Source organism: Anarrhichthys ocellatus, unplaced genomic scaffold, assembly GCF_004355925.1.
Source record: "Anarrhichthys ocellatus isolate YVR2014 unplaced genomic scaffold, GSC_Weel_1.0 scaffold77, whole genome shotgun sequence".
In the NCBI taxonomy this organism is placed as follows: Eukaryota; Metazoa; Chordata; class Actinopteri; order Perciformes; family Anarhichadidae; genus Anarrhichthys; species Anarrhichthys ocellatus.
In genome coordinates, this window is record NW_022280107.1 from 576,665 (window position 1) to 591,470 (window position 14,806).

The following is a 14,806-nucleotide window of genomic DNA, read 5'->3' on the forward strand; positions in this document are numbered from 1 at the left end:
ATGCACCATGTTTGAACTATGATCAATATAAATATACATATTTTATATTTATATTCTACCTGTTCTGTTTGTTACAACTTAATAGTTATTTAAGAGGGCTGTTGAACAGAAACCAATATCTTCCTCCTCTTAACTTATTTATATATTTACACATATCAATATATACTTGAAGTGGGCATTGTATTAGACTTTAAAAGTATTTAATTAATTTAAACGTAAGAGTAGTAAGTAAAGAAATACTTCTTTTTAATATGCGAGCAGGCCAATAAACTACTATAATGTGAAATGTTCAACTTTGTAGTCGTGTTGAGTAGTTTCCTCCGGTACATCGAGGTTTTCTCATCTAGAAACACAGTAGAACTGGCTGAAAACTACATTCACTATTGTTCTATAAATGTCTGTATATAGATGTTACTGTATAAAATGAGCGAGCAATACAGAATCAAACTATATTATTGGTCATTATATGAAGCTCCGCAGTACAAAAACTTACCTGTATTTGTGGTGAAGTTCAGATTTTTAAATGTACTTTTTAAAAGTACTGTGGACTACTTCATTAAAGTACAAGTACCACAAATAAGTCATAATAAGTCTCTATTATTCTTATTCTGGAATGGGCCATTCCGTCCAAAAGAGTCCTTTAACTTTATTACTTTATAGTTTGCTTTGATGCGTCTTCTATACTCTCTTCAGTAATGTATTGAATGCAGGACCTTTAGTATTTCTACAGTGTGTTATTGCTGCTTTTACAACACACAACACACCATGTGGCCAAAAGTATGCGGACACCAGCTGCAATTGAGAGACTTTGAAGTCCTTCACTTTCAAGTCTCACCACGAGATCCAAAATCAGAAGCTGTTCTGGAGTTTAAAGGTCGACAAAACAATCCAACAGTCAGGACTGAATTATCGGCTGCTTCAAAGTCTTGTGTGCATGTTTACACATGTATGTGACAGATGTTTTGGTCACCACTGGTCAATGGGAAAACTGGGACACAAAGGAGGGTTTGACATATCGTAAATCAAAGATGTTTCCTTAAATATGAATGCCATGTTCGTCTTTTACACACAGTTAAACTTTATTCAAATATCTTTCTAATACACTGCCTTAGAGAGCTCATTTCCATAATATGTGTTTATTAACATATACAGAGGAGATATATATATATCCAGTACAATTGACTCACCATGCATCAAAACTATTTACAATCTAGACATAAAAATGATAATTAACATTGATTAGACAGTCTGTACAGGGAGGTGTTCCTGCTCCTCCTTTAGCAGAGCGTGCACAGTCTGTACACGGAGGTGTTCCTGCTCCTCCTTTAGCGGAGCGTGCACAGTCTGTACAGGGAGGTGTTCCTGCTCCTCCTTTAGTGGAGCGTGCACAGTCTGTACAGGGAGGTGTTCCTGCTCCTCCTTTAGTGGAGCGTGCACAGTCTGTACACGGAGGTGTTCCTGCTCCTCCTTTAGCGGAGCGTGCACAGTCTGTACACGGAGGTGTTCCTGGCTCCTCCCGTGTCCTCCAGCCTCCTCAGCTCCGTCAGACACAGGACGTAGACGGGGGTCTTGGTTCCAGCAGAGCAAATCCTCCTCAGCTCCTCCATCCGAAACTCCGTCTGTTCTCCTGCAGAGGGCAACGCAGAGCAACCGGTTCAGAGGCATCAACAAGCTGCAGAGGCCAATAAGTTGCTCCCAACAGGTCCTGTGTTGTTGTATTTGTACTCTTTAACATGATTAATCAGCAGTATACTGTTGACGGTACAGATTTACTTGACTCCTGACTTTGTAATTTGTCTTTTACCGTTTTATGTGAAGCGCTTTGAATTGCTTTGTTGCTGAATAAATGTAGAAAAAAGTCATGAAGCATACGAGTAGATAACTGTAATATTGATAGAAAACCCAAATCGGTTTCTGATGCAGCCAATGACACATTAATAGATATTAGTGTTGAGATGGATATAAAAACAGAAGTAATGTATTTTCATGAATCCTCTCACTTTCTAAACACTTAGACCAGATATTTAAACAATAACCGTAACGTTTTAACTGTGATCATAAGTGTTGTGCAGCACCGACCTCGACTCTCCTCGGTGAACGTGTTGATGTTGTGGACCGCCTGGTTGAGGTTGTGCAGAGTCATCTGCTTCAGGTACTTCGGTAAACTCTGGAACTCTCTCTCTGACACCTCAGACAACCTCACAGCTCTGACAAGAGACACACAACACAAAGGGAATGATACGAGGACGGCAGAAATAAAGCAACAAGATGGAAGGAAATAAACATTATGAGTAGAAAAAGAGAACTAACCACCTCTAAATCCACCAAATACATCAACATACACAAATTATACTACTTTTAATGTGTTTCTTCTACTCTTCCAAGTGGATCAATCCCTGGTGAGAGGGAAGTGTTTCTTTACCTGATTTTATTATTTCCTGGCCGGACATTTGGGTGCACAACCGCCATGGCCGTCCTCTTCAACTGAGGCTGGGTCAGAAGCTTCAAAAGAAAAAGAGAAATCATGAGAACAGGGAATTTGATGTGTCAAACTAACTTAAAGTCTCTCCAAGTTGTTTTTGTTTTGAGCCATGAAGTCATGAGATAAAACCAAAGGCTGGGACGTGGATCTCTATCTGAAGAACGTAGAGTAGCAGCTGAGAGTGACCGGGGCTCACTTTACAGATGTCCTGTGTGACAGAGCTGCCGACGGACATCTCCGCGGTGCTTGGCTCCTGGTCGTCCGTCCTGAGGCGAGGCGTCCCGAAGCTGAACTCCTGAGTGGGTCCGTCCAGCTCCAGACTGGTGACAGTCGACTCCGTGGTCACCTTTTTATGCCCCGACGTCTTCTTCTGCATCTTAGCACTTCTCTGGAGGTTTAACACGAGACAGGTAAACATTAAACAAAAGAGGCTTTTGGTAAAAATGACAGTTTGCATTGATATTAAATTGGAAATATTTGCCATTTATTGTTGTTAGATTGTTATATCTGTTGTTTACAAGCCTTTTGTGAACATTCTTTAAATTATTTATTTCAGTGTCTTTGAAAGATCATTTTGCCATTTTTGGGCTATATTTCCCTTCATATAGTGAATCACGATGGTCTGTATAGACCATGTACACATTCACCATTGTATCGTGAGTGAAATGTGATTTGAGGAACCTTTTCACTGGAGTAACAACCTTCTATTCAATATACAATGAAAACAAATCAACAACAGCATCATTCAAATTAAATATTGTATCTGTAAACTACATTTAAAGTGAATATTTGGGCTGTAACTGAGTAGACTCAGACTTAATGTTTATTTTACTTATTAGCTAAAGAACCCTTTTCCTGTTTGTGGGCGGAGCTTAAGTTGAGGCAGACCAATTCTCTAAACTCGTTACTTACCGCTGGCAAGTTTTATTATTTAGAAAATGGCTAAAGAAAACATGCGTTTCTCTCATTATGTACTGCTCTTACTACAGCCGGCCGTCTAGTTTAAACCTTTAGCATCTGGCTGAGGAGGTTAGCAGAAGGCTAAGCTAAACTATTAGCAACATCTCTTAAAGGTGTAGCTCGCTGGAGCCGTCTACTCTGAGGTGATTGTTGTTTTCCCTTTGTTTAGCCTCCAGCTAACACCACGACATCATCATGACGTTCTATCGTGTAATTAAAATGTGCACCAAGGCGTGTAGCCCCTCCCACATTAAAGACGTGCGGGGATGACCCCGGATCTCTGTCGGGGAGTCACATTATCAATCGATCTATCTTCATTGTGAATTACAAAATGGTCGGCGAACCACCCGGTACCCTATCTGGCCCGCGGACCACAGGTTGAGTTTCTCTAATCTGGGAGGAAAAAGTGCTTCTGTCTTACGGTTTGTAAAGAATTTCCCAAAACAGACTCCAGGTTCGGCATCTCCGGCATCTGCTTGTCCTCCATGCCCGTGATGGTCACATCTGGAACATCGTATTCCCAGAGCCGCTTGGAGCCGGTCGCTCTGCTGCGAGGTGACGGAGGGTCGGAGGTGTCGGCCTCGTCGTCGTCAGCTCGCATGTTGATCGGCTCAGCCTTACGAGCGCTCTGTGAACACAAACGCGTTAAAAACTCTGAAGTTCAGCGATTCTGGATGAGCAAATTAAAGAAACGTATTATGAATATTTAAACTTGTGCACCTTTCTGGAGGTGGCCATGCGGTTCAAGTACGGGGTCTGAAACACGGGGACCTCGGGGGTGGAGGGCAGGTTTCCAGGTTGACCGGGGGGGGATTCTAGGTCACCGTCGCCTTGTGCCGGTTGGGAGCAGCGGCCGTTTGTCTTTCTGATTTTAAACCCCGGAGTGTAAAACACAGGCGGCTCTGGAGACACCAAGTCCGGTTCTGGAGGCAATAAAGAACAATGTGATGTAAAAAGAGACAGAAAAACACCTTCATCTAATATTCACTCATAACTTTAAACCAAAGTTTCTTTAAAATAAGTTCTTACCCAGTATTGTAGAGGTACAATTCCATGTTTTATTCCCACTAGAAGTACTATCGTGAACAATTTAACACAATGATTTATGATTGAGAGCAATTTTAGAAGAAAACACTTACATTCCTAGTTCAGCATAATTAAAAGCAACAGAAAAGTAGATTATTGTCTAAATGTGGGGAAAAGATTACTGTGATTAGTGATGAAACCTGATATATAAAACACATATTTAATCCTGTTTACTTCATTTACATCAACAAGAAGTTTCTCATTAAAATAGGCAAAGTTCTTGTGTTTTAAAACGTGAAAGAAAAAAGTATTGTCTGATGGAAGTTGAGGCGTAAACAAAACACCAGTGAAGAAGAGGAGGAAGCTCCAGAGTTTCATACCTTTTGAGTGCAAACCCTCCATGAGGACGTTCACTGGTGGTCTCGGCATCTCTAGAGCTGGTCTGTAAAGCAACGGACGCTCATGAAGCAGAAATAACAGACGGGTCTTTAGCAGCACTGCACACTGCCATTAGGTCACATGTTATATCATGCACTGCTCAGAACGCTCTACCTTTGGGGCTTTTCAACATTCTTCCGGAAAAGATCCATCGTGAAGTCGTTGTTCAGACACATGGTGTGCTCTGAAAGGCCAAAGTCAGGCATCTGAGGCGTCAGCAGCTCATCGTCGTCCATCCGCAGGGCCCGTTTGGGGGTCAAGGCCATGTGTGGCGGTGGTCCGGGGGTGTTGAGCGACGGGTGAGGGAGGCTCAACTCGGGCATCGGGGGAACCTCAGAGCACAAACTGGCCAGAGCCCTCTTCATCTCCACCTCGGAGAGGCCGAAATCAGAGAGCTGAGGGGTCCGCAGCACGTCGGTGAAGAGCGGCGGCGGTGGTGATGATGAGGAGCAACTTCCACCATCTTCCTCCTGGCTTCCTCCTCCTCCCGTTGATGAGTTAGCTTCATTCTCCTCTGCTGCTTCATCTTCAGCCTCCAACGCCTCATCTTTGGCTTCTGTGGAGGGAAAAAAGTCACAATGATTGTGACAAGACCTCTGGTGGTCTAGTCAGTAAATACTCACTGGTTGGTCTCTGGTGGTCTTGTCAGTAAATACTCACTGGTTGGTCTCTGGTGGTCTTGTCAGTAAATACTCACTGGTTGGTCTCTGGTGGTCTTGTCAGTAAATACTCACTGGTTGGTCTCTGGTGGTCTTGATAACCGTATTTTTCCCAGTGTCCCTTCAGCGTCCGGATGTCCGTGGAGACCTTCTGCTCCATCACTCGACAGGCCTTAATGAAGCTGCTCACCTCGTTCTCCTGTGCTCTCTGCGGAGCAATCTGCCCCTGGATCTGCCCCTGTGTGAGGCAAAGAAAACCACCAGAGTCCATCACTACTCTTCTTTTAAATCTACTTTTAACCTGTGAAGTTACTTATGTATGTTTGTTTTGTGCTGTTCCTTACTGTTATGTCATCTATTTTTACTTTATATTATAATCACTTCTATTGTTTCTGTTTTTAACATGTAAAGCATCTTTGAGTACCTTTTAAAGCGCTATACAAATAAAATGTGTTATTATTATTAATAGGCCCACAGATTTGTGGTGCGTGTGTGATTAAAATATGTAATATTTTAAAGATATTGTTAAAAACTAAATAATACATTTAAACTACTTTTATGATGGAGGATTTATTAATCATTCTTTACAAACATTGTGAAGAAAATGCTACCGATAGCATTTTCCTAATACTTTTTTGCTTAAAAAGATAAATTATTATATCTATATATTTAATATTAATATATAAAATTAAATTATTATTTATTTCCCCATAAATCAAAAATATATATTTTCCATAAAATATCACAATAATTCACAAATCCACAAAGTGATGTCACACATGCGTTAACTAAAAGGTTTAAACCATATTAATGTTATATTAATGTTGGTTGTATAGCTGTGTTAACACTCACACAAAACTCCATGTAAAGTCTCACAGCTTTCTGTCGGTTAGTTTCCACCAACTGTCGTGATGACGTCACGTCATCAAACGGTAATTTATTTAAAAAAGACACCAAATAACTTCAGTAACTTTAACACACTGAACGCCGAAGCAGTTTGTGTATTTGATTAAAGTGAATGGTATGAAAATATGAAACACAACACGTCTCATTATGCCGTTTAAACGACATTCTCTTAAAATGTGAGATAAATGAACGGAGTCTGGTGTCCAGTTTTCATCGGCTTCCGTACCTTCAGCTCCCTGACGTCACAGTTCACTTCGTGATACGCTCGAATGGCTTTCGCTGTAGAGTCTGTAAATAAAAGATGAATGTTAAAACTAGTTAAATGATCTAAACAACAACATGTTAACCGTCACTCACACCTCTACTCACCGCTGTCGTCGTCGTTCCGGTTTTCAAACACTTGCTGGAGCTTCACAGTTTCGGACTCTAGAGTCACCGCCAGCTTTCTGAGCGCGGTAAAGAACCGGGCCGTCGGGTCCATTATTAAAAAATGTTTTAAAAAATCCTACAATTACTCCGTTTGTTTACCTTCTCTCCTCTGGGCAGAAAAAACGGTTCGTTTTTACCGCCTTTGTTTTCCCCGGCTTCAACCGGAAGCTTCGTCAGCTTCTTCTTCTTCGTGGGTTTTAGGCGCTCAATGTCCAAATAGTCTCATTAGCGCCTCCTATCACTTTTTTATTTTTATTCCGGTATTTGTTCACAGACATGCAAAACGGTCAAGTGTTTTTTACAGATGGACACACACACACACACACACACACACACACACACACACAAAAAGGAAAGCATATAAATAATTAAAGATAAAAAATACAATAAAAACAAAGATAGTCCTCAAATAAATAGCAGGTATAACAAAAGTTTAAATTTGTAAAAGCCCCTTTTTAAAGTTTACAACGATATATATACATGGTAGTTAGGATTATTTTTATTTTTATGAATCAGGAGTGCAAATGACTTGTTTATGATTATATTCTTCTTCTATACTTTGAGGAGACATAGACGTGCATTGTGACATCCAACATTATTCAAACTTCTGTGTAATATAGTTGAGTGTTTGCTGTGGAGGAAGCAGTACTCAGATCTTGTACTTGGTAGTAAGTTAGTAATAAAAGTAACAACACCACAGTGTAGAAATACTCTGTTACGTCTAATTTAAAATGGTTCTTAAGTTAAAATACAAAAATTGACCAAAGGAAAAAATACCAATTATGCAGAATGGGCCATTTCAGAATAATGTCTATCATATTATTGTATCACAATAATTGATTCATTAATGTGTTTATTACTTTTATATTACAGCTGGTAAAGTGGAGTTAATTTTAATGACTTTATCTGCTGGGTCTCTTGTGAATTAACAGTAAATAATGAGGCCCTGCGCCCAGAAGATGGAACGGTTTTTCAGTAAACAACAGAGGTCAGGTCTGATGACTTCAGTCCAGGTCCAGATTAGTTTGGACCTTCCAGTAACACAAAACCTGGCACACACAGCACCACGACACAACTACAGGAAAGTCAAATACAAGTGAAAGAGTTCAGAGTGAGGAGCAAAAATCAACAGTTCAATCAACAACAACAGATTATGAAATTAGTGGATCAAAAACTACTTGAATCTGAATCTAAATTTATTTCATACACAAGAACACAACATCCAAATAATGATAATAATTTGAATATAAAGTACAATGAATAACCAGTACCAGCAAGCTACTTTAACATGTAACTTGCTTACCCACAAAGAGACACAAAAACTACTAAAAGTAAATAAAGAAACACCACAAAGAGACACAAAAACTACTAAAAGTAAATAAAGAAACACCACAAAGAGACACAAAAACTAYTAAAAGTAAATAACAGCATTTTAATATTGGGCATTGCAGGCCAGTGCTCTCTGAGTGCCCTTCCCTTAATACACCATAATTAAACGTTAAATATAAAAATGAAAAATGAACTGAAATACCGCATTGACACATTTCTATTGTTAAAACAGTCAGAAAAGTCTTTTCACTACTTGAAACACGATGCAAACATGCTGCAGCAAAATATACTACTAGTTTAAATACACTTCACTATTCCCCACCACTGATTCTACTTCCTCCTCTCAAGGAGAACTCTTATCAGACTACCTGGTTCTTCAGGTGAGTGTATAAATACTGGACACACAGTGAAGGTCGGTGCTAACGTGCACACGGAACAAACAAGGTGAGTTTAAAAAAAAGAGCTCAAGTTTGATCAGGTAGATTTAGAACAAATTCAGTCATTTCTAAATAACAGCAAAACGTTTTTACACCGGTCATCAAAAATGTGGCGTTGACTGTTTTCTTATTTATTCATATTTTCATGTTTTTTCTTATTAGTTCTGGAGCCATGGCGATGTTTGGAAAGGTTTTGGAGCCAGTGGGCTACATGCAGACTGTGAGGTGAGTTTAAACTCCTAAAAATAAAACATTATACTTTTCCATATGCAGAAATTGTCACATTTGTATGCGATGTTTTTTCAGGGTCCTGGTCCAGGGCATCTGCTCCTATCTGGGCGGCGGCGCCACAGCAGAGGAGAGCGAGTTGGCCAAGAAGAACCTGGACCACATCGATCAGGAGCTGGGAGCGTCGGGTCACGGCCTGCTGGACGACCAGGAGGTGCACCGGCTGGAGGACGACCTGGCCGTGGTGTACTACCAGCTGGGCACAGCGGTGAGGAAACGGCCCCATTCAGGGATGCTTAGTAGAGGCAGCTACTTTTATTTTGGAGGGTAGTCTAATATCAGCTTAGTAAGGGAGTGTGGAGCCCAGTGCTGCCAAATTTATAAAATAATATGCAGGTGTACAATACCATGTGTACTTCTTGAGATTGCCTATTTTCCTTTTACAGGAAGTTGGATACGAAACAAAGGGAGAAGGATTTGGTAGAATAAAAACTAAAGAGTGTTCTGCTGCTAGATGGAGAGAGAACACATGCAGCTCCTTTAAATCTAACGAGTAGTTTTTTAAACACGGTCCAGGGCTCTTAAGGTGGAGCTGACCTTGAGGAGGAACAAGCGTTCTGCCAATTTCCTGAACTAATGCGTGACTGAACCCATCATCCTAAGCGTATTATGTAAATGTGGATATGTGGCCGGATGTGTGACTGGAGCATCTGTTTAGTTCTACCGGTCAGTATTAACAGGCTTATGCTTTTTATTTCCTCTATTTAATTATGTCAAAATGTACAAATATCAGTTCATCGCTTAAGTTTTCCCTATCATCAACTTAAGTGAACTGAGCTCACTGCTGTTTAGTGTAGATGTGTTTAAGTGACGAATAATCAGTGCCAGTGTCTGTGTACGTCACTTCTGGAGTGAGAATATGAAAGAAAACAAGACTCTACTCAGTAAATAGACCAGAGACACAACACAACTACAAATAGTCACAACAAAACTATGACAGATAGTCACAACACGACTGAAAGATAAACAAAAGGACCACAAAGACACAAAAGAACAATAAAGAACAATAAAGAGTCACAACATGACCTCAAAGAGACACAAAACAACACAAAATAGACACAATACAACCACAAAGATAAAAATTGACAACAACGAGACATATTTGTAGTTACAGTTACTTATTCATATTATTCCATACAAAAATATCAAAAATTGTTGATTTGACATTTGTTTATTACACTGTAACTATTAATAAAGCCCCATTTAAAAGCTTAGACCCCCCATTGAGCCTCTCTCCCCCCGGCTTGTTCCAGGTGAGGGCCCAGTCAGACTTCACCAAGAAGGAGACGGAGGTGTTCCTGCAGTACGTGCAGGACTACCGGCTGGAGAGGCAGCTGACGGCGCTCTACAGCCGCCTGATGGGCGTGTCGGCGCTCACCGACCAGCCCACGCTGCTGGAGGAGCTCATCCTGAGCCGCAAGCCCAAACGCTGGGAGCTGAGGGAGTTCTGCGTCAAGGTCGGTGAGAAAGGTGGAGGGGGGGATCCTCTGTGTGTGTGTGTGTGTGTGGGTGGGGGGTCTCTGTGTTCAACTCGTCTCCCTGCAGGGGGTCATTAAAAGTTCCATTTCACAACTCATTATACAAGGACACACACTCCTGCAGGAAGCCTGAGATGACGCAGCAATCTGACGCACACGCGCACACTTGTGCGCGCGCGCGCGCACACACACACACACACACACACACACACACACACACACAGAAAGTAGAAGGACATTCGGACAAACTTCTTTTCAACTGCACATCCCACTGATCAATATACAGTTCATTCTAAAAATACATTAAGAAGTATTAAGAAGCTACGTCAGACATCATTTCATCAAATTTAATGCAAATAAAGTAAATCTTCCCTGAGGACAAGTTTATAAGAAACATAAAAGCATCGAGGAAGCTGTACAGGATTAAATATTCAGCTCTCAGACCACAAAGAGGGGGGGGGGGGGGGGCATGCTGCATCCATCTTCTTGGTATGAAAATAAACTGAATATTTAATCTAGCAGAGCTGTGACCTTCTGTTGTCTTTCTCTGTGTGCTGAGTTGGCAAATTCCCTTTCGCCTCCTGGTACGGGAACACACTTTATTATCCAGTAAAAGGAGCTGCTCGGCTTTTAAACTTCAATTTAAAACAGGAATTTTAAAGCAACAACGTTACATAACTGTGATTAAAGTGTGACACGTTTCAGTGCACATATGTCCTTTATTTACATACGGTCAAATGGAGCTTTCCTTCATTTCTTCTGTTAAATTGACCAAAATAACCCCAAGTGGCTGGATGGTCAATTTCCATGAGTCCATCTGCCCTAGTGCCCTTGAGCAAGACACGCATGCGAATAAATAGACCTTAATAGATACTGCAGAAGTCACCGGCTTTTAATAATAAGCCTGACCTGGTTTTATCCTGCATTTATTAAACTCTATATATGCCATCAACTATACATCTACAACTAGAGAGACACAAACTGACTACAAAGAGACACAAAATGTCCTCAAAGAGACACAATGTGTCCTCAAAGAGACTCAAAATGGCCACAAAAGAACACAAATTGAATACAAAAGACAGAAAATGGCTAAAAAGAAACTCAAAACGACCACAAAGATGAAAATTGACCACAGAGAGACAGAAAATAACTACAAAGAGACACAAAATGGCCACAGAGACACAAATTCACTACAACAAGACACAAAATGGCTAAAACGAAACTCAAAATGACCACAAAGTAACACGGAGCAGGGGCATGTTGTCTAATATTCTGTTGTCGGCTACTCAGAGTAACAAATAGCAGCTATTTATCAATATTATTTCACATAAGAACATCTAACGTTGTTGATTTGGTTGATTTATCAAACTCTATATGTGCCATCGTTTTAGGGGACATTTAAAGAAACAAAGTCGTTCAGCACAGCTGCTGTTCTAAAGACAGACATGGTTTTCCTCCTAAAAACTCTCATGAACCGCCTCAGTGCTGAAGCAATTTCCGCTTCAAACTGGTGCTGAACGAGTGATTAGTTTGAGTCGTTCTATTTTCGAGGACTCGGCTGCATAACTGCACTGAGTCATAGTGAACAACTCGATAATAACCAGCCGAGCTTCATTCTGCGTGATGGGCCGAGAAATCCACAGTGTGTTTTTCACTCTGAGGGGAATCTAGTGATCAAAGTCACCGCTGTGGACTCCAGACCGGAGAACCCGACCTTGTTAAGCAAAGGAACCGCAGCCGTGTTTCTTTAACCTTGAAGAACTTATCATGTGTCAACACGTTGGGGGTGATAAGTTAATGCTGCGACAAGAACACAGGAAGATCAGACAAAACCCACGAATGATATGATGAGAAATAAAACCACTGTGCATATCTGAAATCCTCTGTAACGTCACCAAAAGCTCTGCAGACCCTGGACCTCACAGGGCTCACTTCATTAAGAGAAAGAGCCAAAACAGTCATAACCAGCCTCTGCTCGACAAAAGATCCCAGATGGTTCGGTGCTCTGCTGAAGACAACACAGTGTTATAAACAACAACCGTAAAGCGGTGCTATGAGTTTCATGTAAACTACCTCTGTTAGATGCAAAAGATCCGGTGTTGAATCCAGCTCACTTCACTGCAAACATGAAGAAAACCTGAACGCAGAACTTTCTAAACTAACAGCTCATGTGGGTAAAAATACGCAAATATATTGTGTTCTTACGGGCAATGTGGAAGATCAGATCAGAATATTTGTTTAAAACACTCAGAAAATGAATTATCGACAGAATGTGAAGAACTCAGGGTGTTGACAATATGTCAAAGACGTCTGTGTTGTGTTCATAGATTGTAAATAAGAAGTCGTTCATCCCCATCTTGGACTTTGGCCGTCGCCATCTTGTTTTTTTTGCAACCAGTGAACAGGAAGTGACCTTATTAGGACTGAGGAGGAGTGACGTAGAGACGCCGTATACGTCTCTGGTGGAGGCCTGTCAATCACTGTGTAGCCCCGCCCTAAAGCATCCCCTGCTTTATGGTCTGTTTGACTCTAAATGGACCATAATGTACTAAATGAACATCATGCTGTATTGAAGAAGACTTGAAACTAGAGATTGAGACCATAAACTCATGTTTACAATGTTTACTGACTAATGTGTTTTTGCACAATTTCTGTGGTTCCTCAGATGTTGTCGAAAAGCACATAGCAATGTGTTAACGGGACTTTTAGTTCCTGAGGTCAAAAAGTTATTTATGAGTATTTAGAACATTTACTTAAAATTACTTCTTTGGGCAAACTGAAAATCTGCAAAGCCCAGCTTTAACTTTAACAGCATTCTTGTGGCAAAACGAACCATCTGGTTCTTCCTGCAGGGTGAAACACATGTCATGAGCTATTTCTGACCACTATTTGAAGGCTTTTATCTTTTTCCTCCCATTACTCTCGACAGATTAACTTCGTCCTGGGCACCGGTCTGCTGTGCCTCTTCACGCAGGCGTCTCTGACGGGCAGAGACCAGGCCCTGCTGATGAAGACCTGGTCCGACCGCATGGGCGCCCTCTACAGGAAGATGAAGAACCAGGGAGGCCGCTGCTTTGGCTACTTCCTGGAGCAAGCGGAGGGTGACGTGCGGCAGCAGCTCCAAGAGGCCGTGCAGAACCGCGCGCCCCCAGAGGAGGCAGCGACGAGCATCCTGAAGACCCTGGAGAAGAACTACGATTGGCTGCGCTGGGCGGTGATGCTCCACCCCGCCGTGGGACCAATGGAGGACGAGAAGGACGAGGAGCCGGAGGAAGCAAAGGAAGTCTCGCCGCCGCCACAACAACAGCAGCAGCTCAACAATTTGATTTCTGTGGCGTCCGAAGCGCCCGTCCCCCACGTGGTGGCGTGCTACCGCGACACCCCGACGTCGCTGGACAAGAGCCGCATCCACCAGCTCATCGTGGACCTGGAGTGGAAGATCCCCAACCCGCCGCCGGAGGTGTACACGTCCATCGAGGAAGACCCGGGCAGAGCGCGGCGCTACCTGGCCTCGCGCATGCTGAGCAAGCTGCAGGAGGGCCTGGGGTCCGGCGTGGCGGTCCACGTGGTGCCGGGCAGGATGGAGATGAAGTGCAACTTCCCCCCGGCCTCCTTCTACCTCTACGAGTACAAACACCGGCTGGCCTCGGGCACCGTGTGCGTGTTTGGATGAGAGATGAGAGTAAAGGCTGTCCTCACAGATGTTTCATAATCACATCATAGCGTCGGCTTTATTTTCTGTTTGCTTTCACAGTGGTATTAACATGTCTTGTGTAATATTACTTCCGAATAAATGTCATTTTAGAAAAAAAGGACGTACATGTGTTTTGTAAGCCTTCTTTTAAAGGGAAATCTCAGTTTATTACAATTTGGGTCTTATCTAAGCCTCCGTAATCCAGACTTAAAGCATCTCAACAAAGACGATGAATCCTAATGATTTTAGTGAGTACAGCCTCACACAGTAGAGAGTGTTAGCCAACAAGTTCCACGGTTGCATCCAACAAAGCGCCTTGTGGATGGATGTTATAGCGAACATCAAATCCACGCAAGTGAATTTGGAGGAAGCATGCCACCCGCTTTGTTTTCAAAAAGAGAGGAGGGAAGTTATCAGATTCAGATCATTTATGTGTTTTCTTGCCAGATTTGATCGTGAATCTATCGCTGAAGCCCATCAACTGGTTTGGATTGGTGCCGAAAGGACGGCGGCAACGCTTCCCCCAGAAATTGCCTAGCTTTTTTTTTTGTTACTAAATGAACATCATGCTGTATTGAAGAAGACTTGAAACTAGAGATTGAGACCATAAACTCATGTGTACAATGTTTACTGAGGTAATAAATCAAGAGAGAAGTAGAGTCATTTTCTCATAGACTTCT

At 41.9% G+C, this 14,806-nt stretch overlaps 2 protein-coding genes across 2 annotated transcripts; one reads left to right on the forward strand and one right to left on the reverse strand.

Moving 5' to 3' along the window:
• Nucleotides 1-1,058: 1,058 nt before the first annotated feature.
• Nucleotides 1,059-7,081, reverse strand: ska3 (spindle and kinetochore associated complex subunit 3). The gene is made up of 11 exons (XM_031873926.1): nt 6,841-7,081; nt 6,698-6,759; nt 5,641-5,803; nt 5,021-5,462; nt 4,849-4,910; nt 4,163-4,365; nt 3,864-4,070; nt 2,679-2,870; nt 2,423-2,502; nt 2,080-2,207; nt 1,059-1,627 (listed from the first exon to the last, which is right to left on the reverse strand). The coding sequence occupies exons 1-11, from the start codon at nt 6,950-6,952 to the stop codon at nt 1,470-1,472; spliced, it is 1,809 nt and encodes a 602-aa protein (XP_031729786.1). The 5' UTR covers nt 6,953-7,081; the 3' UTR covers nt 1,059-1,469.
• Nucleotides 7,082-8,660: 1,579 nt separating this feature from the next.
• On the forward strand, nt 8,661-14,241 carry LOC116398012 (uncharacterized). Its single transcript, XM_031873984.1, has 5 exons — nt 8,661-8,673; nt 8,829-8,891; nt 8,973-9,162; nt 10,208-10,411; nt 13,362-14,241. Exons 2-5 carry the CDS (start codon nt 8,839-8,841, stop codon nt 14,103-14,105), a joined length of 1,191 nt encoding a protein of 396 aa, XP_031729844.1. The 5' UTR covers nt 8,661-8,673; nt 8,829-8,838; the 3' UTR covers nt 14,106-14,241.
• Nucleotides 14,242-14,806: the final 565 nt, after the last annotated feature.